The following is a 27747-nucleotide window of genomic DNA, read 5'->3' on the forward strand; positions in this document are numbered from 1 at the left end:
TTTCCTTTGATATACTCACGGCAGTTGAGTTCGTCGGAACCATCGTGACAATCCTGGACGCCATTGCAATGCTCGCCGCTGTCGATGCATTGGTTGTTTTTGCATTTGAATTGGGTCGGGGTGCAGGCTACGCATAAAAAGAAAGAAAAATTTAACCCTCTGTTGCAAAACGTTTCGACTTAATGAGATTTCAGAAACAGAACATGCTCCTTCGTTATTAATTTCTACTTTGGTCCATGTAAAAATGACGACAGTTTCTTGCGCTATTCAGACATTTAATTAATGTCGAAAGTACTTACTCTGTTTATTTTCGTAGATTTCGTAAAGTGTATTTTTTATATTTAAAACCTGTTTCTCTTTATAGACCAGTAAATGGGGATTTCAATGACGTAAATGGCACGGAAGAATAGAAAATTGCGATATTGCGCAAATGCAGTGACTTCAATGCTGCACGTTTCAATTTTAGACGCGTCTATTTAACCTCTATGTCTGGTGTGCCAAACTCGTGTTGATCTTTACAACAATTCGTGTTGTGCTACCATGTGGAGAGCCGCAGATGTGTAATTAATTCATAGGAGATGAAAATGGGTAAAGATTTTTGGACGTAGTCGTAAAAGCTATAAATTTCGATCCCTGAAACCGCGTTACAATTTCTTGTCAATAAAATAAATGAAAAAACAATTAAAATGAATGACCAAAAGGCCGCGTAATTTTCTCGACTCCGCTGACGCGGCCCTCGTTGTTTGTCCTTTCGCGGCAAGTGCAACAAGAACCCGTTGCACTCGAATTTCTTCGACGTTATCCACTCGACAGAGGACGCGCGATCCAATAATGCCACTTGCTCGGCGTTTAATATAAATTCGTACTATCCGCCGCGAAGGGTGCCATCGAACTTCAAAGACGAAATCGAACGCCCAAGCGAGTCGATTTTCGACGTCATCTGGACTCGATCGGACGGATTTCCATCCTAGAATTCGCGCAGTTTAATAAAATGACGATGTGCAACCCGAGAACTCGATTGTGCAAAAGAGCTCGAACAGTTCGAGACACCCAAAGTATTAAAGACTCGAAACGTTCGTTGTCGCGATTAAACAGCAAAAATATATTCGCCCCGATCAACGAAGGTGGGAGGAGGAGAAAACGCGCGCGTCGATTAAATGTTTCCCACCGAGCGACGACTTTTTTCACGTTCAGTGATTTATTATCGAATCGCCACACTCGAGAACTGTCAAAAAAAAAAAAAAGGGGGAAAATATGCTCGGGCCAGTGTGTATTGCGTTACGGATAAATACTAGCCGAGAGCGGTCCTGTTTCAACGGGCTCCAGTCCGTTTCCACTCGGACGATATGAGTCCGTCGACCACGGTGTTGTTTCAGCAACTGGATCGGCGCCGGGCTATCTCGTTTTCACAATTATGTCATGTTCATTCGAGACAAGCCGTTCGCCGCGCTTGGGATAACGTTACAGTGACGCGTAAAGCGGAGGAGTCGCGTTTCCCGGATCGAACCGATTCCCCTACTCGTTTTGGCTCGACTCGTCTCGATATTGTTCACGACAAATGTGTTAAGCCGCGTCAGGCACGGCAATGACAAAAATTGCGTCCACATTTGTCATCTAGCATGGCCAATCGGCACCCTAAGCACTTATCAGCAAAGTCAAACAATCTAAAGACCTGCATCGTCTCGGACAGCATGGCTTGAAAAGCTAAATGGCTTGCTAACGAGTCGATTGGCACCATGTTGGTCACCATCAAAAGAGATTGTGCCAAGAGTTAACTCCTGTTGATGCCATTTTCCCAGAAAACAAGCAGAAAAATGCAGAGTGCATCGGTCAAGCAGTCTGTTGCGTCCTCAACGTACAGAGTTACATGTCACTTTCGTTCCAAAATCATCATCGAGATACAAATATACAATTTTACTACAAAAATTATGGTGATCTTAATTTTGTATTGAATAAAAAGATTTTTGCCAATTTTTTCGTTTACCATTTGTTGTCACATGATTACTGAGTAATTTTTATTGAAAAATTTTTTTGTCAGAATTAATCACTGGTGTACATAGAATATAGGGTTAAAGAATACAAAATTAACGTTTATTTGAACTTTTTAACGACAAGAAATTGCAGTTGCTTAATTAATTTCTGACTTGACCAAATTAAACCCTGACCATGGTCTAAGGACCTTAGCTACTCGTATATCTGTCAATTTACTTGTTCCGGAAACTGAAACATGTAAACAGTGACACTTGTTAGTCGAGTTTACGACCTCGCTATATCGTAGCCCGGCCTATACATATGTACAGGGTGTTCGACCACCTGTGGGAAAATTTTAAAGGGAGATTCTAGAAGCCAAAATAAGATGACAATTAAAAATATCAATTTCTTGACTGAGGCTTCGTTAAAAAGTTATTAAAAAATTAAATTAAAAAATTTCAAATTATTCTGAAAAAATTATTTTTGGTTCCGGGGGACAATTACAATCATTTTTGGTGAATACACATACCCCAAAAATCCTACCCACTTTCGAGAAAAAAAATTCGGGTAGATGCTCAAATTTTTCGGTGAAAAAAAGTTTTGAAATCGTTCTAAAAAAATTATTTTCGGTTGCAGGAGTCGAGTACAATCATTTTTGGTAATTACACATACCCCTAGAATCCTACGCATTTTCAAGAAAAAAATTCCTTATCGAAAATCTAATGTGAGGCCAGAAATGCTTCCCTGTAATTTCATGCGTATCTTCAAAACGTCATAACTTCTGAACGGATTGGACGATTTTAATTTTTCAAAATGCAAACTACGCATATTTTAGTGACGAATATGTGAAGATTCCAAAAATATTCGAAAAGTTCTTCTTTGACTCCTCAAAATAAGAAAAACCCCATAAAAATGGTCCAATTTTCAAATGTTTATAACTCCTACAATAGTGAATATATTTCAATGAAACTTTTTTCTGAAGTAGAGCCCATGGGTACCTACAAAAAAGTATTAGACAACTTTTCTATAGGGGGTCAAACAAAATTATTAAAAACCAAAAACGAATTTTTAAGAAAAATCAACAAGGGGTAGTATCTAAATTTTTCGAAAAATTATTTTCAGTTGCGGGGGTCAATTACAATCATTTTTGGTGAATCGACATATCCCTGAAATCCTGCGCATTTTCGAGAAAAAAATTCAGTACTCGTGGAACTTTAAACGTTAATAACTTTTTAACAAAGCCTCCATCAACAAATTGATATTCTTGATTTTCGTCTTATTTTGTCCTCTAAAATTTGCCATTAAAATTTTTCCCAGGGGTGGCTGGACACCCTGTATATTGGAGTTCGGAACAAAACTAATAACTCCTAAACTATTCAATTTTCGACCTAAGACCCGTAAAACTTTTTTTAAGAAGATACAAAGATGCATTAATTTATGGAAAAAAAAATAGAATTTTACTAAAAAAATTAAGGTGATCTTAATTTTTTATTAAATAAAAAGTTTTTTATAATGAGAAAAAGGAGGGCCGTACTGTCAAGAGTGCCCTCACGATCCTGGTTTTCTGTCAGGGTACAGAATTGTGTTTACTCTTGCCGTGACTAGTCGTGAAATACAGAGTTTCAGAAAGTCCACCACGTGTCAATTTTATTCAAATGCCCAACCACTATTCTGTGCGAAATCTCATTTTTCTTACGTATGCATGTTTCGAATAACGAATGGAAAAGATAACAGATTTTGACCATTGTTCGAAAACTTCCTATCTTCGATGATTTTTATAAAAGCGACTATCAGATTGAATGCGTATGGGACGGTTTATTCACTGTTTCTGACAACCGACGCGTGCAGGTATTGCTCTACAAATTAACTCTTTTGCACCATAGAAGCAGCAAGCATTCCAGAACGATCCGCTTAACACTCTGGCTCGCTGAAACGGTCAAGTATGCTTATCAGAGAGGAATAAGAACGCGGAGAACGCAAGATAGGATCAGCTAGCGTTCGCCAAAGAGAAGCAAGTATGCTTTGACACCGGAGACTGACATCTGATCCTCCTACTGGACTCCAGCTCATCATTCATCGTCGCAGCTTCCAGTCAAACCGCCATTCCACCGCAACGAGAATTTTCCTTGACTCTCGTCGATGTTGCGCGAAACTGGTGGATCGCTATGGATCTCGCGTTACTCCGATAGCCACGTCGACGTACAACGATACCAGAACTTCAAAATAGTAGGATACCCGAGTGTCAAGATTCAATTAGGGTTATCGCGGAGTCTTGAAGATTTCTCGAGGCTAACAAGCTCGGTTTGGTTCGCTCGAGAAGGTGCTAAGTAGCAGAGAATAATAGCAAACGTCGATTTTCACGTCGAGTCGAAGCTCTGACGTTCGCTCGTCGCCTGTTCGCCCCGACATTCCGGATAATCGAGTCGCATCAAAATTCGACATTAACATTTTTATTGGAACCGAGGAAACGAGATGGTGAACCGCGAAAGTGAAATATTGAGGAAGCAGCCTGTCGCGAGCGTGAACTAAGGTGGATGGAAAAGTTTGCGCGGTTCCTTCTTCCTTTTTTCAAGCTCTAAAGATGCACGGAGAAAGCCCATCTTTACGACGCGCCCCTTTTTACACCCGCGATTCTCTTATCGCTCACCTACTCTCTGTATCCCTCTCTATCCACCTTTCTCTCTCGATCATAACTATTTAAAGCGCGAGAAGTTCTGAAAATTGCTGTTCGCCGTGTAACCACTTTGACGCGCAAGTTCAGCGCTTCGTTGCTTAAGACTGCGCCATTTTCTGCCTTTGAAACACCCCACAGCACGGTTCTTCAGCGTTTCGTCCTTTTTCGATTACTTCTGTCCCGATCGAGTCCCGTTGATCCAGCATACGGGAGGATTTTATTTATAAACAAGAAGTGTAACGACGCCATTTTCGCTAACGTGGTGTCTCGTAAACGAAGAACTTACGACCTACTGTTAAACACGACGAAGGAAGAGTTTTTGTCTAGGGTCGTGTTTTTTTACGTATAACAAAGTTTCAATGATTAAGAAATGTCTTCGATAGCCTCTGATATCGATATTCCTGTTCCATAGAGCCAAGAAAAACGAAGGGGGAGGGCCACGAAACACAGCGTGCTTCCTTCTTTCAGCAGACTCTACGGTTTTTCGACTGTCGTAACGAGGACATTAGTATCGCGTGCAACAACCCGTGCAGACCTCGAGCGCAGCTTGCAGCTTTTTCGTCCCGAAAAGAGCGGTCGTGAAAACGTCTTGAGCGTATCAAAACCGCGAATTAATTTGCCATGCAAGGACTCGTTGCTTGCACAGACTCCAACCTAGCCTATTTGAGGAAAATAGTTTCTGTTGGTACAAGTTTTAATTCAAAATAAAACTGCTATCGAGTAAACAATCTATCGATAATCGCAACGGAGGTTTCTACGATTGGGATTCCGTGGAATTTGCAACACCGAGTAAAAGTCACCGCGTCGAGAGGGATCGGGGGCGTAAAACACGAAAGGGGGATGAAGGAAACGCACGCCATGGGACTAAAGTTCCTCCGTTGGCAGTCCATTAGAAGCACACGGACAATTTAGCAGAGAAGCTGCTCTTTCGGTTTTCTAGCCCGGCTTTTAGGTCCAGCAATTTGATGCTGCTGGTTGCCTGTCATGCTAATATCCTCAGCTTTATATCGAGTCGAGTTTTTCTTTCGCTTCTGATGTATGGTTTTCGCGCGGAAGCGCGGCCTGGGGGACGCATCGTTGAACATCCTGGAAAGTGTTGCTCTTCCTGGTATATTCATTTCCTCGAGAAAAGCTTCCACCTTCTTTTTCTCGTCCGAGTTCCGAAGGCATAATCTTATTGGGGGATTTGCATTATCTTTTTTTGGGGAGAAGCTGGAGCTGCCACAGTTTTATAACACTAAACCTACCACGATCGGTCAAATGACCGTTTTTAGAAGTTTAGAATTTCTAACAATGTTATTTTAGCGCCATTTAACTTAAAGTACAATTTTTCAATATTCACTTCTATTCTTATTGTTTGTTTCCTGAGAAAAATATGTAGTCTGCCTTCAACATTTGTAGTTTGGTTGAACGATTTATATTTCTTTGTAAAAAATATATTGCAATGATGAAAGAAGAGAATCTTCAATTTCTATTGTCTTAGAGAGTCTAACAACACTATTAGTGTTTTATCTATAATTGAGCCACTGTTAGAAGCGACAAAGCTTCCTCTTTGAAATGGTTTTTGAATTATGCAGATCGGACTTTCCGTTTTGGAGATATCGTAATTTATGTAAAGAGGTAATTTTTAAAATTCCGCCCTCCATGTTACGAAATCCCATTAACGCGTATTAAAAATACTAAAAACTTTAGACACGTACAGTTTTGAAACTACTTGTGCTTTATCTATAATCGAACCATCGTTAGCAGCGGCAAAGCCTCCCCTTTAAAATGGTTTTTGAACTTTGTCGATCCGACTTTCCGTTTTCGAGAAATCTTAATTTATGGAAAAGGGTATTTTTCTTAATTTGAGTATCTCTGTCTCCGTCTGACGCGTCGCGTCGGGCCTCTCTCTCGCACGTGAGTCGTGACTGATTGTGAGTGACCTAGATCCAGCGTAGTATTTCCAAGACTTTACTACGCACTGTTTACTACTTCCACGCGCGCGAGCTCATTGAACTTAATGAAACGTAAACAAACGCTTCGGGCCCTTAAAAAATCGCTATATCTCCGGAACTAATTATGCTAGAAACTTGTTCGAACGCTCATTTTAAAGGGCATTTCATCCTCTATCCGATGACCATATCAACTATTATAATTTATGCTGTATTTTATATTTATTTTGAAATTTACTTCGACGCTACATTCCCAAAGAAGTTTCAGCAATTCCTATTGTTTATATGACTGGTGTGCGATAAAACTCAATTACAAGTTGTTTATTTAATTGAAAATGAATTTAGATCTGTAACAGGATGTCTCCATAATTACTGTACCAGTTTTTTTTCGTAAATAATTGTTTTCTTTGGAATTAACTATGGTATCGACTTGAAACAAAATTCGTTTTCAAGGGCATTTTATCTCCTATCCAATAAAAATTAAGAAATTTCGACGTAGGTAAATTTTCTGTATGAAATTAAAGTACTGAGTATTTACATTTTGAGGAAAAGTATTTGATATTTTTGTACAAATTTTCAAAATTTGTAATAAAATTAGAAGTACGTTGCCTCGTAAAAGAGAAAAATAATGACTGGTCATTTGATCAGTTATGGCAAGAATGGATATACATGAAGTGTCGGTAGGTTTACTGTTAATATTTACGTTGATCAGCCTCGTAACAAAACAGATACGTCGTGTGATTCGTATCGTCAACTGTTTAATTTATGGAGTTTGCAAGAACATTTACGGTAATCGATGCAAAAAGCGCGCGCCGGACTTGGTCGAACAGAAAGGACAATATGTTGTATTACTGAAAAAGTCCTACAGCGAACTATACCGACTACGTTCACGAGAACACTCGCGTGATTTAGGAGATAACGAGTTCTGGCTTGTTCGTCCTAATGAGATACAGAAACAAAAAAGGCGTGATTTCCCTTCGAGGTACGGAAGCGACTTAGGCTCACGTTCTCGTGCGTTTTTCGTAGTAAAAATCGTTTTTATTTTATTCCGGAGACCATATCGCGGATAATGGCGGACAAGGAACTAATTCATCGTCTTTACGCGGATAATAAATCTTAACGGTTCGCGTGCCGTGCCGCCAAATTCTCAAGAACGATAAATTACGATTTGATGGTTTGATCTAATAATTCGTGGCAATTATGTCAAACGACTATAGCGTGTACGAGTTTCATCGATTAGGTGTCCTCCGACTAACAATATCTGACAAGATCTGACAACAGATTGCGCATCTGATGGTGATTAACGGAAGTCCCCAACCGGGACAGCCAGTTTAGTTAACATTATCGCACGGTACGTTCAACGACAATGATCGAAAAAATTACCACCGATTTTATAAACAAATTTGCATGAAAAATCCTCCCACTCCACGCCCCCCTTTTCCGCGATAAGCGTCCTAACGAGCGCACGATTCCGAGCGGACCCAGCAGATATACGAACACATATGTACGTACGCCGCGTATAAAATATATTCGCGTCCATACATCGTGTTCGAGGGATGTAAAACGTGAACCTCCGTGGTCCGCTAGGGATTCGACATATTTTAGTGGCCGATTTGCAATTTAAACGTTATAATTAATGACGTCCTGTCGCGGCGGGCGAACGTGCCGCAACGACGGACGAAAAAGTAATTCCCCACGCGGACGAGGGGCGGAAAAGGGGTGGCCGCGAGAAACGCCGCGATAATTGTCGAGATTCAATTGTCAGGATTGAGAGGACATTATTCAGGACAGCTTTTATAAGGTTTCGTATCACCTGGTACAGATTCCCTTCCTCTTTCGAACTTGGTACCTTTTCATGAGTCCTCTGCAATGGAGGATATCGAGGGACTCGAGGGGAGCCAGAGTTGATACAAAATTTTGATAAAAATTCGAGAATCCTAACCCTTAAAATTGCAGATAGACCTAATCCAAACCTAAGTTGATATCAAATCTTGATAAAAATTCCTAATTCGAGAATCCTAACCCTTAAAATTACCTTTAAAACCTTTAAAAATTTTTTGAAATGAAACAGAAGTAGTAATCGACCAATTAGATAATTAATATTTACAATGTCCGGTAAAACCGAAACGCGCGCGTCTTGCTTTTCGTTCAGCAAACATACAGGGGCGCTGTTACTGTAATTAATTTGCTTTTACGTTAGTTGAAACCAACAACGCGACTACAATAGTCGAGCACCATCATTAATATGCTTCGAAAGGTGATTTACGAGTTGAATTAAATTCCGGTAATAATATGAGAATTCTCTCCGAAACATCGAACAACACGAAATTCTGTTTCCTTATGGACAGGCCGCACGCAACGTTCAATTTATAATTAGTCTGAATGATAAAAACGAACGCGTGAAGAAAGGAACGCGCGACAGAATAGCGAAAGACAATAAAGTATAGGACGAGCACGACTTAATGGATGGAAATTGTAAAATTACAGATGACGCGACAAAATCGACAAATAAATCGTCAACTGTTCAATCGTGTGTACAATGAATCCCCGGCGCACCGAGTGCCGCAATCGATAACTCGTCTACAATTAATTTTACCCGGAATGACAAATACTTTTCCGACTAGAATGCCGTGCTTTGAACGAAAGTCGCCGGCGCTAGAGTTCTTCCATTCCAAGCATTTTGCACGCCAGTGATGCTCAATCTTTTCGAAAACATTCCTCTAATACACACGATATTAAATTAGCATTTGCAACTGTTGGTTGGTAGAATAATAATTGACGAAATCACAATTGTACATTCATAAGATTTTATGTAGAAAGTAAGACGTGTCCGCTTTAGCTGTCGATAGAAGAGTGTACAGAGAGGTCGACAACGTGCACAGCACTTGTATAAAGCCTAGATGGCACCAATACAATATCTATTGTATTGTTACGACGGATTGAAGATGCATCATTGTGGCAACGTGAAGGCTGTTCCGCAACAATGTGAAGTTGCCCCCTCGAACGAGCAGAAGCGAAATCCCATACCTTCCGGTTGCCAGAGGAACCGTCAACGATTTGAAAGAAGAGAACTACGAGAGACCTCGTAGAGACGAGACGTTCTAACAAAGCTTTGCGAATAAATTTTCTCGTTCATCAGTTCACAGTTTGAGTGTTTTATTGAGTTATTGTGTTAAATAAATTCTACACGGAACGCCTCGCCGTGGCGCAACAGTATGATAACAGAGATGTCACGATTAGCCTTATACTCGAATTTCCATATTCCAACAGCAACAATGCAAAAACTGAGGATGTAGATTTTATTTTTATGTGAATAAAATTATAGAGCAAATCGAAGTATAAAAATTGTCCAAGGAGACGTAGATAGAAAAGTCTTTCACTAGTTTGGACCACCATAGCAGCTTCAGACGCTGATGCATCGTTTCGACCTAAAGCAACGGATCCGAATAGCCTCAGGATCGATGCAACGATCGATTTTGCTGTTTTGCAAGGTGGTGAAACGACAAATTCTTAAAACCCGCGCCACTGGAACGTGAAATCGGCCAACCGTAGGCGTCAACGCGTTTCCCGTTCCAAGCAGCCGCCGCGAAATCAAACACCGTGCGCCGAACTAACAATCTTCCAGCTAAGCAGCGTCGTGCACGTACTTGATAGTCGCTCGTCGCGTTATCGCGCCATCCTCACGCGACATAATCCGCATTCCTACAAGCTAGAAACTCATCCAGAATACAACGGGACCATTCTGTTCCCTCTGTGCTCCCCGTGGGACCGTGTTGCTCGCGCGTTCGATCCCCAGGCTGCCAGGTGAATCGAGGTGTGCTCGAAAAGATGTATACACCTTGGCAATTTCCACCGAAAAATGACTAGAATCCTCGAATCTCCCTTAAAATTTTATCTAGATCCTCACAGGGTGGAGGATCCATTACACAGTTACCGAGATTCTCGTGTGATCATCAGCTATTAATGCAACAGTATAAACGATAGTAATCTTAAGGTGAGCTAGGCGATATTCGATTATAGTTATCGATGATAATATTGCCTCTTTATGGAACGAACATTTCCTACAATTGGTAGCTACTGTATATTACAAATTATGTTTGTTTTCTGTATAATATTGCACGATAAGACCATCGATAAGTACTATCGATGGGGATATAAGTTTGATAGGCAAATTTTACTATAAACAAACCATTAGTCGACTATTATTTTAAAATCACAATAGTACCATTTAATTTAATCAGAAAAACGTGCTGGACGAATCGAATAAAAAATTCATCTTCATTTAAATATCGAATCAGACTATTCTTTCGTAGAAGAAAACATGAAATGCGTATCGAAAGTTTCGTCAGAAGCATCCTGAACGGATATCAATTTTGCTTCGTACAGTTCGACACCGGAATATAATTTACGGTCTGATATCGATAGTATAAATTCGGTATAATTCCCGAACACTAACTATACATCCTCGAAACACAAGCGACTCTTTGTCCAGATCGTCGACACAGTTTTTTCCGGTCGAAAGAATAACAAGCATAAACGGAAATGTGGTTTTAGGTGGCTCAACTTGACGTTTGGCTTAAGCGTGCTTAAATCCTCGTACTTGACCGTATTACCGTCTTTATACTCTACTGTTTTCACAACTTAGCTATAATAAGGTCCGAAAGTCTATGGTCCAACCATGGAAGGTCGTTTACAGTAGGAAAAATGATATCTACATCGGCGTAGTTTCTAAACAAACTCGCCTAGACACTGTAGCTCTTTGTGAACGTGCTTATCGTGGCTCCATCGCATTAATTTATGGTAGACAGAGTATCGTAAGTGATACGTATGCACCCAAAGACGATCGGATTCACGCAGTCTGCTCTCCGTCGAGCCAGTAATCGTCGATAGCTGTCCGACGAGCGGCAGCTTCGACTCTATTTCGACAACGACACGGCAACCGGCGCAGCCTCTTTCCGCCCTCGAGTGTCGTAAATAACATCCAGGTAAAACGAATTGTCGATAAATAAATGCTGGACCCGCGGATACGTGTCACGCGTGGGCGGACAGGAGCCGGCTGGATCGTTATTTCATAACAGGTCACGCTATCGCTCGTTCACCGACAGAGTCCTCCCCTGTTCGTTTGCTAACTGACGTGCGGTTTATTCCGCTTCGCTTCGTCCACCTCGCTGATTGACCCCTGAAACGCCCCGACGACGGTTCACCTAAGTTCGCGGGAAGATCGATAACGATCCTCCGAAACTCCGCGAAGAATCGAACGGAATTAGTCCCTCGGGCGCGACGCAACTTCCAATCACAAACGTTGCAAGGCTGGTAGTTTACACCGGCGAACGCAGGAATTATATTCTCATCGTCTGTATTGCTCTGCACGAAATTTTTATATGCGGGGAAATTTAAACGGTGAAAGGGATGCGCGATGAAAGAAAAATTATTATAAGTGAACTGAATAAGACTAAAATCAAGAATACCAATTTGTCGATTGAGGCTTCGTTAAAAAGTTATTAACGTTTAAAGTTCTGCTTGTATCCTTCATTAATCTCCATTAATACGCATTGTTCGAATTTGGAATCATTAAAATCCTTCAATCCGTCCAGAACTTATGATTTTTTTAACATACATATGAAATTTCTGGTCACACAGTATATTTTCGGTAAAGAATTTTTTTCCTCGAAAATTGATTGGATTTCGACGGTATGTCTATTGACCGAAAATGATTGTAATTGGCCTACCTAGATAAAAATAATTTTTTCAGAACGATTTGAAATTTTTTTTTCACCGAAAAATTTAAGCATCTACCCCCTGTCGATTTTTCTTCAAAATTCGTTTTTAATGTTTAGTAATGTTTAGCACTACGGTAGCGATGTAATAGGTGTGCAAAATACAAATTTGAAACGATTTAGCGCGTACATATTATTTAATTTAGGTAGATTCCAAAGATAAAAATAACGAAATTGCGTAGGAGGCTTCGTTTTCGAGAAAATTGAAACGAAATATCGGTACATGCGTACTTAATTAGCAATCGATAGTTACGCGTAATATGGTACAATGTTAGGGCTCGTTTACTATCAGAATACGTTTATTCCCGAAACGTACGCTCGAGCTAATAGTCTCTATCAAACAACCGGACATGATTTATGCATTGGGTGCGTGCAACAGAAATGCATCTGCTCGTTATTATCGCGAACGATTAAAACGACTAACCGTAATAAACTAAATTTAATCGTAGACACGGGTGGTTATTTTACTACCCTATCTCGATGACTCTTCGAACGATAAAATTTGATTCGTAAACGGCTGAGCATCGACAATTAATATAAGTTCGCGGATTGGTAGATATTTTGTACTCGTGGGGTTCAGCTGCTTTGTCTGGCAGAGGTTCCCGTTCGACGCGGCCTGGAACGACGCTACCACGCGATATCTTTTTATCAGACTCCTCAGGAATTTTTGGCGGTGCAGTTTACACGGGGGCATCATATTTTACTGCATCCGCAGCAAACACGGACGAAAGAAGATGGCTCTTTCGCGCGCTGCAAGATTACCAATGCGCCTGACGATTCAAATCGCTGGAAAATTCGTGGCTTCGGAAAGCGTGTTACATTTTCAACTAAAAACCAAGTTGATAAATTAATCTCATCTCCTATTCTGATGGATAGAGATGCTATATCTTGCTACTTATATTCCCTGTTTATACAAAGATGCGATAGGACCTCGCATAAACACAAGGAAAATATTAGGTCTGGGTTAAGTTAATGCCACAGTTCGTTAGCTCTCAGTTTTTCTGTTCGATTGCAGTTCAGTTATCTTATAAAAGTCATAGTGAAAGAGTGTCTCTTCTAAAGCGTAGAAAATAAAGTGTAACGATTATTGGAAAGCTAAATCTGAGTATTTTATTTAATAAACCAATTTCTAATAAAACGTTCAGAATCATAGTAGCTTCGTGCCGAAAGCGATTCCTCGTCTAACGCCAAGTCCTAATTAGATGTCCCGCAGCGATAAAATGGCCGTTGTCCCACCGTTCCCGAGTCGCTGGCCGCCCAGATGCAAAGATAATATCACCGCCCTCATGAATTTAATATTATTTAACTGGGAATTGTTTGGAATCGTCGCCCCAAATTTTCTCTGGTTGACAGAAAGAATAATAGAATATTAACTTCCCCGCAATATTTTTAGCGTAGGTACTCGTTTAGAGTTTCGATCTTTGACACTGGATAACTCGACGTCGCATTTATTATTATTTATACGCGTCAGGATACTTCAAATAGAATGTCAATAGACGCTCGAAGAAGACTTAATGACCGGAACTCGATTCCACAACAAGATGATTTATCAAATGGAGATTCTTATTTTTGGAAATGGAATCGATGGCGCCCATTTATCATTTGACGCCCGCGATTTCCTCCGCGTTCGTGGTATACATTTTTTATTAGCGCGAAGTAGAGTTGCAGTATAAGATCAACGTTGCTTTAAATAACCGTACGTTCTGTTGGACCATCCATTTCGTCAATTTCGTGAAAATACCCGAACGTACTCGACGGTATTAATTTCTTCGCGACACTTCTATTCCGTCGAGCGTACTCGGAAGATCGAATATAACAGGCTAATGGTTTTTGAATTTGTTAGCAGAGGCAGTTAAGAATAAACGTTCGAGCTTTCGAAATCTATCGTTGCACGTTCATCGAAGTTGCGAATAAAAACCCTACAAGTTGTGTACAGTGAAAAATGATCGAGCCGGGAAGAACGAAACACTATAATATGTTACTTTCATCCACGGTCTCGCGTAGGAACTTTACGAAAAACGCGGCTCGATCTCGTGAATAATTCATTCATCGATCGACGGGGTGGCGATTTTTATTCAGCAATTTCGGTCACCGTCGTGCGGTATTTTCGGCTTCGATTCTATGCATGCAGATCGCGCGAAATTCGTGTAATTGTCGGAAAACAGCGTCAAATAAGCCCGCCACGCCCGATGTATACCGAATTTCCTGTTGCTTTTCGTTCTCATTCATTCGACAATAACGTTAATTACCGTGTCGCGTAACGTCGCTATGCGATCATCCATTCCAGCCAGAGGCGATGCACATTCTCGCGACTATGTCACTAAAAATACCAATTCTTTAGCCAATCGATGGCTGGCTGAAGGGATAGAGGACAGATAACGGCGCGTGCATCGCGAGTTATGTCACGGTCTCGAATGTTGCGCGCCAATGAGTTCATCGTGATCCACGGAGAAGACTTATCTCGCGGAAAACGATGATGTCATTTTTTGTTCGCGTATATCACTCATCGATCCATCTTTCCACAGATCTTCGATGAGCACAACCCGGAGGAATTCACTTTCTTCACTGACGGATCGGTGGACACCGAGTCACGGGTGCACTCGATGCCTCCACCATAAATTGCAACGCGTGAAATTACACAAAAGAATAATCCTATCTACGATTCCAGCTATTTACTAGTAATTACACTCAAACAAAAGAACAATAGCACGATGGCATTAGTCAAATGAGAACTCGTATCAATCAACGAGGCTATAACTTTTGGTTGGTTGTTAGCGGCACTCAAACTCCTTTCGAGCCTAATCGAAGCGCGACATTCAACCAGCACTTTGTAGGCTAATTGATAATTAAGCCACGCGTTTCCTTGGAAATGATTTGTCATTTCTTAATCGGAGGGCGGATCGGGTTTCCTACGAGATGTCGTGGTCGGCGCCAGTCGTCTGTGATGTCTTTTTCGTGGCTACGTGGGAGAGGCAAGAAACGGCGGCAAGTTACTGTGTCAATGCCGTGGTATCCTCCCTGTGGTGGAATATTAAGAAAGCTTCTCCCTTTCGCGAGAACGTGACCGTGCGCCATGGTAATTTCAACGTTCTCGCATGAAATGTATCAATCCTACGTACGGCACTATTATTAGCGAAGTCAGACGATTCTAACAGAGCGGAGGAGGAATATTACATGAGACTATTCGAGCTACCAAGTATGCAAACACCGAGTCATCCAGAGATTCGTGTCATTGCTACTCATTTTCGTCTTTCAAGATTGTCGCGTTACGAGACGAGTTACGAGCCTTCTGTTCGTTAGAGCTAATCGGTGCATCTCGGGGACCGCTAATGGGCCCTGGATGGCCAGGCTTTGGAAAATCGCTTAACATCAGCCTCTGCAACGTTTAACGTTACCTCCACCCACGACGTCTCTATTGTCTTACGGCGTTTCACTTTTACGGCAGGCTCGTGCGCAGTCTCTAATTACGATCGCATTTTGTTACGCTTCTTCGTTGGATTATTCTTCCTCGCGTTCTGTTTGTCACGTCGGTCGTATCTCGCGGTGACATCAGTGCGAACTGCTAATCCCTTTCCGCTCGTTGACAGTTCTAACGAATGCGCCTGGTTGACACCCACGGCCGCGATGAGATCAACCGACTCGAGCTGCGTTTTAATTACCGCGAATCGTGGGTGTTCCGCTCGGCTGAATTCACTTACACCGTACGAGGAAATCGCGCTCTTCCCGCGGACTCGTCGGCCTCCTGTTTCATTATTTATCAGCCCCGCTCGGTTACGCAATCGGATCGTGCCTTTTTCCAACTCCACGATCGATCGTTTTCACGTTTCGAACTTGCGTGTCCGGCGTACAGATTCCGACCGTGCGGAGAACGCGCTGAGGCGTTGTAGAACCACATGCTTCTTATCGACGCCACAAGTGTTCCGTACAGGGAAGCTCGTTTAGATATACGACATTGGTATTGTTGGATGACCAACCTCTTTATCAATGTATACTCTGGCTCACCACCTCCGAGTCGCCTAGATTACAAGCTCTTATGGCCAAAGTCATTCTAGCTCATTTAGTCAACAAAGGTAGAGTTCACCTAGGTTCGTCATCCCATGACCCTTCACTTTTCTTTAGCTTTAGTATATAAGATTTAGGAAGTATGCAAGAACTATCGTTATATTCTTGACTGTCTCCCTGTCAAACTCGATTAACGTCCGCCGATTGCTTGCTCAAGATATATATATCTATATTTCAACCCAAGAGTTACTAATTTCTTCAAACCGGATTTCCATAGTATGTTACAGAAAATATGATCCTCTTAAGTAGAGTAGAACGCTCGAAGCTCTGTGTGTATATCTATTTCGGTGCCACTATGTATAGAAAAACGAATCTGGTGGCAAGAATTAATTCAACATTCAACCGAGAAGGTTCCTTATAAAAAATCCACTAAAGTTGTCCCGCCGTGGCCAGGTCATCGCGAAGTTATTAAAAGTGTCGAGGCACTTGACAGATTCGAGTCACGTGCCATTTTCTCCGTGCAGGACAACTATCTTCAGGTTCGTTCGAAGACAGTTCTCACTGTGTTATAAATGTTCGACGATCATGAAAAATTTAATATTTCTGCGATTCTCGATGTCTCCGAGTCGTTGGGCAGGAAATAGAGGCAAAAATGTTCTGGATGAACACACGTCGCCGGGAGTTCGTTACTCCTTGCTGAGGGTATCTGCTACTTGGGATCTCGGCCTTTGACTTCTTGTTCCGGGTGTGGACGAGCCACGTTGCCAGCTGTTGGGGCCTTCTCCGTAAACGCTACAGTGATTCCACGCGGCTGTTGGATCCCTCAGATCCTAACCGATATGCATGCGAACACACTGGTTACTTCAGAGTTACAGTTCTCCTAAACGTGGACAACTGAATTTGGATAAAGAGAAATTTTATTGTCAAGATTCTATTCTTTACTGGCGAGTAACCGAATCAACGAAAGGCTTGCTTTCGTCACGCCCGTGCAGAGTCATCGCTGAGTTACGAGAGGCATTTGGTAGCACTTAAAACACAGCTTCGAGTCACGCACCATCTATCTTCTCCAAGGAGGACAACGATCTTCAGATTCATTCAAATCGAATCCCCCCTCCCCTCCCCCCAGTCATCAACAATTAGTGTCAACAATCATGAGAGCAAAGTACTTAGCGCCGAGAACAAACTCTAAGCTGGGACAAGGAACCCAACCACTTTGCTGCTTTGATTACGCGGGGTCACTTTCATTGAGCTTCGTCACGGTTCGCGTATCGCCTCGAGATTCTTTTAAATTTATCAATGAAATCATTCTGGAGACGCGCACGCGTTCCCTTCTCTTCTCAACAATTTAAATTCTTTATCGAATTTTTAATTCACACCTTGAAGCAGTATGATTATATTCCTTTCCTGTGGATAATTGACAAGAGAGAAAAGAACACCCGCGTTGTTGGAATTCCTTCTTTTTGTCTAACCACAAACGCTTTTAGAAACCCCATTTATTTGCTTACTTGTTCCCTTTATTAAACCCAGTTGCTGTGGTGTACAGCTTGAACGACAAACAATAATTGACCACAAAACAACATTGTTATCGATCTTGTGTAAATATTTTGACCCGGCAATTTGTTTGACGTTAACGTGCACAAAGTACAACAGAACCGTGAAAGCCGTGGAAAATATTGTACGGGAAACGGGGATTCGAACCCGGACCACACGGGTGGAAGGTAGACGCCCTGTCCACTGGACCGAAGAGATTCAGTGATCTCTCGTTCTTGTTTTCGAGTGATTAAACATGCGATTATAGAATCTCTATTTTCTTATTATTTTGCAGCTTTTGAAAAGATCGTGGGCAAAATTCGATTATATGTAGCATTTTGGCAAATCTTTAATTGTCGGTGGTACAAAGGAACCGAGAATTATCGCGAGACGGACAATCGAATATCATTACAGAAGCACGCGGATCGATCGATCAAGGACACTAGATAACATTCAGCGTGGTTCGTTTGTTCAACCGACATTCAAGACGTTAATGATCGCCGATCGTCCAGACTCAGGAGCAGTAATCGCATTTGTCTTACGCAAGGAGTGAATTATTAGCGTTTATAATCGATATCTGACGCGTCCGAGAAATAATTTAATCGCGTTTGCACCGTTAAATGTCTGTCAATTACCGAAGATAGTTCAACACAATTTTTCTTCTTCTTTTTTCTATTCTTGCAACCAATTCCCCGCGAGGTCGAACCAACCACACTTTGCAACACGAGACTTCTGTCGCAAGTTTGTTTTGCGTTTGCTGCTGTACTCTCGATAGCGGCGATCACTTCGAGGAATAATCATTCGTAGGAGCGCATTATTATTACGAAATTTGTTTATGCGATCGCGAGACCGTATCGCTCGATAAGCAACCGCACTGTAAATAGAAACCAGAACAGCAATGTCTTTTATCTTGAGAACAAAAGTTTGGTAACGAGTAACGACAGTTAAAGTTACACTCTCAACAGACATCCTAGATTGATTCGAAATTGAATCAACCATTACATCAAGTTTTTAACTCGGAGATTTCTAAAATCAATTTGCAAATGGACCTTCCGAAACCTCGGGATCGTTCTCGCATCTTTCGACTCGAGACTTCTAAAATTCGATTACCAAAACAGAACAAGGAACAAAGATTGTATTTCTCGTACGCCATTGGACTAATCGCGATGTGGTTCGCGCTCGAACGTCAATCTGAAGGATTCTCTCCGTTTTGAGCATTCCTGGAATTCACTTAACGCGATTAAGCCGTGCATTTTCGCGACTTCCAGCCGCCGAACCTCCACAGCTTCATCGTCGTAAGAGCCTCGATAAAATATTAAGCGCAACCGAGGCGTTGGCCTGCATTCGCCGCGAAGAAGCGGCGGATCGGAGCCGAGGATAAACGCGTTAAGTCTGAGAAATTCGATCGACCTTTGTAAGCGCCCACAGTTCCACCGAGAGCGGAGTGCACGGTTATTATGCACTCGAATTGCCGTGAACTCTAATCCCGTCCTCCAGGAACGGAAGAACGTAACACCTACTCGCGCTCGTCTCGCGCGACGAACATTTCGTTTCAGGACTAAGCGAGTCCTTGTAACGTTTTTAACGACCTATTTGAACCACAAACGATCCACGGCTGAAGCTCTTCCACCGAGAAAAGAAGTACGGGCTCGGGAACTACAATCGATAGTTTCTTCAACGATTACTATAATTCACGAGATAGAGTGCTGAGGAAAAAGACGCCGTGGGTCAGTTTTACATTCGTCGTATCAGCGATCTTTGATTGTGAGGAGTGTGTCGAAGAGCAGAGATCGAGATTTTTAGCAATTTTGAATCGTCCAAAGCTGGTTCTGTTCTTCTTTAGTTGCGTTAGAGTCCGGATTACGAACACGGAAGCAAGTCTCCCGATCAGATAGCGACCTCGGTGTGTCACTGCGGCGGAAGCTTGTTCGAGTCAGGCGGAAGTGCTGATGAGGAATGACGAACTTCGCGCGAGACAAAGGAACGTTTTGCGAGCGCGAGCGTCCACGTGTGTCGTGATCTCCGTTCCTGAATTACACGGAATTCGAGAAACGAGTCGTTGTTTTCCTTGCGATTACGTCCATTAACGTACCTGTACGCCATCGCTATAGATAGACGCGAGCGTAGCGAGAAACCTTAATACTCGTTATAGAGTACTTGTCCAAAGTTCACCTTGTCCAATCTCTTAATGCGAACTCTATTACTAGGATATCCGATTCCGCTTAAAATATCTTAATCGAGTTCTTCCTTTTCATCGTATCGCTTTCGAGATGAGCGACAAACGAGTATTCAACGAGATCGATCCTGTAGGTATCTTTAGCTCGGAGGACGAGTGCCTAATTAATTTCACCGCGATAGCGAGGCATTGTCACCGACTATAGGCAATGATCGAACCTCAAAGAGTCCATGCTTGTTAAAGTCGCGGCGATAAAAGTTGCTGGCACAGATCCAGACGCGTTCGCGCGTAATTGCCGTTAAAACCGTGGTATTTAAAACAGTTCCAGAATGTGTGGTTTCCAGCTGGTCGGACTCGTTGATTCGTTTATGCGACTTTCTACTCGATCGCCGCGTTTTTATTCCTCGACACCGATATCGTGATGCGTGCCACTCGAATTCACCGTCAGCGAAAATTTCATAATCATCGAGCTGGAAATGGGAAAAATTCGAAAACTGGAACAACTTTGTTCGAAGTTGAAAGAAGTACTATGTTTCTGGACTCGCTTAAGTGTGACGGAATCAAGGACTACACTATGTTTGTCTGGCGGTCGGGAACTGGACTTTATCGAGTTCGAAGAGGACCACAAATCGAAAGAAGTACGCCGTTGTTCGGAGATTGGAAAAACATTTGGCAAATGGAAACGACGGGTTTCGAGCCGTAGGATCGAAGCGCTGGGGCCGCACAGATGTCGCGTACAAAGTAGATCGACTGCATCACGGGAGAAACATCTTAACCGTATCCGAAGCGCGTGCACACACCCACGATAAAGCTGTTCCAATATGCATTAGAACGCTGTTACATGCCAAGGTGAACACGACCGAATAATTTATTACAACCTCACGGACTGGGGAGCGCGTGCGCGCGATCTTCCAAGTCCTGCATTTAGTATTTCCATCGCGGTGCGTGTCGTTTTCACGCCAACGAGATCCCTTCCATCGCGCGTCGATCTTCCACGTCGAAGCCACGTTTCCCTGTTTCGATCCATTATACAATAGCAAACGGGAAACTGAACGCCCCGGGTATAAAGTTACGTTCGAACGGACGTCACGTTGAAATTTTTAGACGGAATATTTTTAACCACTTCGTCGAAAATACTCGATGCGTGAGGTTTCGCGAAACCGTTTCCTAATTACACGTATCAGCGTTCCAGGATCACGGGAAACAAAGATACAGAAAATAGACAAACCGCTACAGCGCTCGGAAAAATTGATTCTTTATGTTTAGAATTGTTTACTAAAACTACCGGATCTCGGATGTGTATTTTCGTAAGATCTTTTCTTCCTAATATAGCTGACAGATGAGTGTGAAACTAAAGGCGGTGAACTGCTTCTTTCGGAGAGATTTTTATTCGACTGACTACAGCAAAACTCTTAATCTCTTAGACCTAAACATCGCTTACACTAAAGTAACATTAGTTTAAAGTAATATAAGTAAACAGCATTTTGAATTACATCGAACGCGTTATCAAAGGATATCGTGTCCAATGGGCGTTTAAAAGTCCTTCCATTAACGTTATTAAAAAGTACAAGGTAATTTGAGTAAAATCGAGAGCGCAGCCGTGGACGAGTAGTCAATTCGGCATAAATTGACTGGATATGTTCTGCACGAAGTGCTCTGTATACGTTCGATGGAGATTCCACGGGTCGGCGGCCGTCGGTCGTAAATATGGCGATTCAAACGATCGCGGGCAACGATAGCCGCGATGGCGGATTCCATCGCGGGAGGTCGATGATACGCGCGACAAGAGGCAGCCGAAGCGTCTGTCGCGGGCTTCTGTCCTCTAGTGGCAATTTAAAATCGCTTAACGAGCGCATCGCTGACGGCATTCGGGTCGAACCAGCAAGAATTCGCGGCTCGAGTGCCACGAATCAGCTAACCGATCCTTTGATCGATGGCTTTTCGCCCGACATAGAGAGCAGCCAGTCGATTGTCGGTCTTCAAAAGATCGGTTCGGTCGCATTGCCCGACGAGAGAGGATTCTAAGGATTGATAATTGGAAAAATACAGCTGGACGTTTCGTTTTGTAAAGATCGCCAAAATGGAAGTTCAAGGGCTTCGGGACTTCAAAGTGGCTCGAAAACGTTTTTGTCGCCCGAAGGGCACTTTTTCAACGAGTTTCCATCCATGAATTCCATGCGATCACTCCGTGGATCTCTGTGATCGTGATCCAGAAATGAAGAATCGTTAAATCCTTTGCGAGATTTCTGTGGGTATCTAGAACCTTTGCGCGAAAAGCATTTATGAAAATGGGATTTCTAGAACCACTGTGATTTAATGCAAAACTTGAAACCCAAGCGTTTGAAAGAAGCGCTCGACGCGGTATTCTGGACAAAAAATCTTAAATTGCATTGATATTTTAGAGCTAAAAATTAGATGTAGCCCTAAACAAGATGACTGTCATGCTAAATTCACCCTGGCGTTCCACTGGGTTACGATTTTCCGAATGCCGCGCACGTATACAATGTACACACAGTCAGATTATTTAATGAAAGGAGTAACTGCATTTAATTACGCCATCCCACGTGTACTCGATGCCTAATCTCTTCCAATCTAAGCTGCGAAGTTAATGCCTCCTTGTTTAAAATCATGCATTGAAAAGTCAGACGTAATGATTAAACATAAATTCTTTGTGGAAACGAATGCCATTGTACGTTTACTCTGCAAACTAAACAGAGCTTTCATATTTCAATCAAGACAATAATATTGTACTCTCGGTATAAAAGAAAATATACTTCTTTTTTTCAAAATCTACTGGGTCTTAAAAGGGAAATAAATTAAATATTTTTCTTTAAATTTAAGCAGAAAACACTCGGGACTGAACACCTACGTTTTATTGATCACTGTATCACAGTTTAGGAATACGAACGATAGTATTTGTTTCTTCTTCTATGTGGAAATATTTCACCAAAGGAGAATAATTCTAGCTGAGCATAATTGTTTTTGAATATAAATTTAAAAGGTGTGTACGTAACACGTCGACAGATCTTTGAGGGTTACTGAAATAAGTTTGTTATCGTTTCGAGTGCGAACTGGAAATAGTCAGTCTCCCTGAGATTATTTTACTTGAAAAGATAGCGGTTTGCTCCTGTTGCGTCTTATGTAAACAACAGGTACCCAATGTTGAAGAATAAATTGAACTGACAGCCCAACAACAGAAAATTACATGGAGATATGGATTGCGAAAACGGAATGTTTTAATTCATCAATTACTTATGGGGTAACATGAAGCTGTAATAATAGATGTACGATAAAATATATTTTATTGTATCTGTGGAGATGCTTTATTTTGCTTGAAATAAAGTTACGATATATGCCCATTTTGCAACGACATTAATTTAATATATCACCGGAAAATATAATTACAAACATTTTACTAAAATTTTGATGAAATTATGAAAGTTATTTTTCCTCGATTAATAAAGTCAGATTTATTGATATACAATGACGTCTTCGAAAAATATTCTAAAACGGAGAGACAACTAGACTAAATAAGTACAAGACCGAAGTGATACCAGTATAATTGAATTATTTGTTTAGCTGGTTTTCTATTTCTATAAATATTAGATCATACATGTCATCTAAAAATGGTTCTATTATCAACTATCTATTATTAACCATACAGTGGAGAGAGTTTAAACATAACCATGGAATATTGAAATTTTAAATAAACACGTCTGTGGAAGTCAATATTCGTGTTTCGTGAATGTTTCTTGAAACAGAATTCTAATAATGACATAACCGATCGACTATTTTGCGGTAACCGGCTCTCAAACGAAATGAAAACAAGACGTAAAAATATTATAGTTCGCAGAATGTTTACGTCGGCTGTCTACGGCTTAACATAATGCAACGGGAAGGAAATTTCCATTAAGGTGTAAAATAAGAAACAGAGATATTCTTGACCCCCTCTCCCCCCATAGTTCCTATTGGTTTCCAATGCTAATTCGGTTAACCACAGTTTTCCATTTGCGGCAGATTATTCTCATTAAAATACAAAGTTCCCTACGTAAGTTCGTTTGAATAATTTCACAATACCGTCGACGTTGTACGGTTCGATCCTGTCATTTCTCGCGCTTCTTCGTGCACGTCTGACAACCAGAACCGATAAAAAGATCCGTCAAAGCTCGCCAGGCAATTAACAACGACGATTCTGATAATATTTTTATTCTATATATTGAGATTCGTGCGTGGTCCAATCGTCTGTCGTCGAAACGCGACAAACATCGCCGAGCCAATAACAAATAATTAAATATCTCTTTGTCGTCGGGTCTCCCCGGATCCGTATTTCGTTTCCTCCTTCGATCGAGAACGCGGATCGAAGGCGGAGGCAGACGAAGAAATAAAATTCGATGGAGCACGAAAGGAACCGCGGCTACATGTGCGACGCTCGAAAAGTATGTTTGCTCCAAAGGAGGCGAAAGCCAGTCGCAAATCTAATAACTCCTCAGATCAAATATCTACGCGAAGAGGAACGTGGTTCCGACCTGGCGGCTGTGTTCCTGACATTTTTTTCGCGGTTCAGACAACTTCGTTTCGACGAGTTAGGGTCGGCGATATCGCTGGTGGGGTGGGGAATCTGTGGTCGAAGGCTGCCATGCTTTCTTTCGCACATGGGATTGTATAAATAATTTAAAGATTCGTTCGCGGATAAAATTCGAAACGTTGCTTCGCAGAATGTCCGATTTGACGCGGAATGATCTACTGTACCGGGGAGGAAAACGATCGTTGAATTCTAGACAGAATCTATGAAGCCGGAGTATATTTGTGAGAAATCGAGAAAACAGAAAAGGAAGTCGATAAAGGGAGTTCGTGGCACTATAAATAAAAGGTCTTCGATGGTCCACGGAAGTGGTACGTCACGGGCGCCATGTTCTCTCGTGGTCCAGACCGTCGAGGACGCGAGTAAAGATACGTTTCCTAATATACAATTTTCCTGTTTCTGTTCTTAATCTATATTCGGTTTATACTCTGTTATTTTATATTAACGCAGGTAGATGTTGTATCTGTTTATCTCTGGATAGCGTGACAAGCGTAATCAGCGACCTCTGCCCGGCGTGCGTGACGAGCCCAACGCGGATAAAGTTATAGCAAAAGGGAACAAGGGACAATCAGGCGTCGTTTAATTATAAGACCGTTTCGCATAATTTAAACGCGAATCGCCCTGGCTGGACTCGGCTCGAATTTAACGATTCTCCCCCGTCGTCGACGGGAAATCCGTAGACGCGAACTTCTCGAGTTGTTCGCGACGCGCCTATCGCAGCCAACGGGCGAGGATTCGTTCCGCGCGAACGGTCCGCGTCGCGGGAAATTCAAAACAATTTGTCGTTATCGGAAAACAACGAGCGGCTGAAACGGATAAGCGAAACGCTAGAAGCGAAGACGAGGCCCGGTCGATTGGTCCGGGACGCTAACTTAAATGGTCTTCGAGACTCGTTAATGCCTCGACGAGGATCTGGCAGACTCTCGAATTGTTCATAATGCACGAGAAGTTCGAAACTGTGCCGGCGTATTGACGCGAGAATTCGAACTTCTCGTCAAAAATGATCCTGGGGATCCGCGCTTGGGGAAAACCAGTTACTCCGATACGGAAATATCCGTGAATTTCGTAACGGCGCGAAATAAACGGGAACGTCATTCCAAAATAATGAGTTGCATTCCGGTTAAGCGGGAAATTTCGTACCGTTATTTTTGGATACGCGCGTCGGTTTTAATAATAACTTGGTAATCAGAAAATCGTACGAGACACTCGATTCGAGTCGGTCCCGGCGAAACAACGGCGAAGCTTTGTACGCCGATGTTTCAATTCTTCCTTGGAACGCGCTAAAAGGCGTTCACTCGTCGGCAAATAAACAAACAAACATTCTTTCTTCTAGCGTCTTTAAGAACGCATACAAAAGAGGCGCTTTCGTTACGGTAAAGCGAATCACTTGCCGCGACGCGTTTCTTTCCTCTTCTCGGAAAGCTGGAGTTTAAAGGAGAACAAAAAAAAATGAAACATATACATATAAGTGGAAACAACTACGTTGTTTTAACAATAGCCTTTCCGCAAAGGCGTTTTCGCCCCGAAAGGGTAAACGTCCTTGGACGAGAGCCGCGGCAGGGCTAAATTAAGCGACGAAAAGACATCCCGAGGAACGAAAGGACAATTCCACGGAATGCACGAAATATTCACGGATCCAGGGTCGGACTCTGCCAGAGTAATTAAATCCTTCGGCGATTCGTTCGCCCGTGCAATATGCATCAGCAGATTTTTCCTACCGCGGACACGGAGGGTGGCGAGAGGCGGTGGCCAGAAGGGAAAGAAAGGACCAAAGAAAGAATAAATCGCGTTTTTCGCGAACAATCTCGTCGGAGAATTTCCATGGTATTTAAAATGTAAACCTTCGGGGGCTACGCGGTCGCTCGAAAGTAATTCCAACGCCCCTTCCTTCCTTCGACCTCCATCGATCATAACTTTAATCGAGTCAATTAATAGACTCTTGATTATTCGACCCCTAATTTCTGCCGCCTCATCAATCCGTGTCCTTTTTATTTATCCATCGATCTGCTTCTATCGTTTCGACGCGTCTTCTTTCCTACACTGGACTATTTTTTAATTAAATTTTTTCAATTTTCTCGACCACCGGGGAAGAAATATTTTGAAGAATTTCAGAAACAAAGAAACTGTCGGAAGGGATTATTTTTCTTTTATCTCGTTTATGACAATTAATGAATGTTTACACTATAGAGTAAGTGTATATAAGTATTTCTGTGAAATGGAGACGTTAGATAAATCGTTGAGAATAAATAAATAAACGATTATTCCGTAATTATCCGCAGCATCGAAATCGTAATCTAAGAAATTTCTGCACCCGTCCCGTTAATGATGCTAATATCAAACAATACTGCCAGATAAACTGATAATAGTTGCATAAAAAGGAGGAAAGCTCCTTTGCCTGTCGACGGTGGATGATCAGAAACGCTATCGTTTTAATCGTTAAATCGCGTAGCGTTGAGGGAACCGACCTGGATCGGATACGCAGCCCATTTTTTTACTGGAATTTAAAAAATTTACGACCTAATAAAAACGATCATTCCGGCGTTAATTATTCAGGCTCACGGGTAACCCAGATTTCTCAGCTTCGCTCGTCGGCCGACTCTGTTCAATCCCGCGCAAAGAAAGATAGAATACGGGAAAGGGGGTGGAAAGTAACACGACGGGACGAAAGGAAGAAGAAAGGGGACGACGGTTCCTGTATGACTTCTACACGAATTACCGCGGCCAATCTGTGACCTACGGGTTTACAACCCAGAGAATACGTGAACGCGGTCATTGGGAGACCAGGAACTGTTCTTTTTTGCCGTTCTGGAAGAAACTACAGTTGAAACAACCCCAGGAACTCCTTTGTTATTCGTCTACTCGACATTAATATTTGTTAATAAAAATTAACAGAATCATGGCTATCGCGAACGTTCGTTGTCGGTGTTTATAGAACCACGAACAAGAAGTTTTAACGAAAACAGAGGTTTGGACGGTTTTGGACGCTTTGCGTATCTTGGAGTCCTCCAAGTGTCTCTTAAATCCAAAATAGAGGAATAAATTCGCGAAGACGATCTTTCGAGGCTTTCAGATCAGGACGAATCTCGAGATGAAGTTTAATA

General features: G+C 42.0%; 1 protein-coding gene across 1 annotated transcript in view; it reads right to left on the reverse strand.

Annotated features, from left to right (window-relative positions):
- Nucleotides 1-27747, reverse strand: part of LOC122401736 (basement membrane-specific heparan sulfate proteoglycan core protein) — a 159131-nt gene that overhangs the window by 58345 nt on the left and 73039 nt on the right. Inside the window, exon 10 of the mRNA XM_043404069.1 lies at nucleotides 20-127. Within this exon, the coding sequence (XP_043260004.1) occupies nucleotides 20-127 (108 nt within the window). The remainder of the gene's footprint in view (nucleotides 1-19; nucleotides 128-27747) is intronic.

The sequence above is a fragment of the Colletes gigas genome, unplaced genomic scaffold (genome assembly GCF_013123115.1).
Source record: "Colletes gigas isolate AHSC1104 unplaced genomic scaffold, ASM1312311v1 Colletes_gigas_Sc00027, whole genome shotgun sequence".
In the NCBI taxonomy this organism is placed as follows: Eukaryota; Metazoa; Arthropoda; class Insecta; order Hymenoptera; family Colletidae; genus Colletes; species Colletes gigas.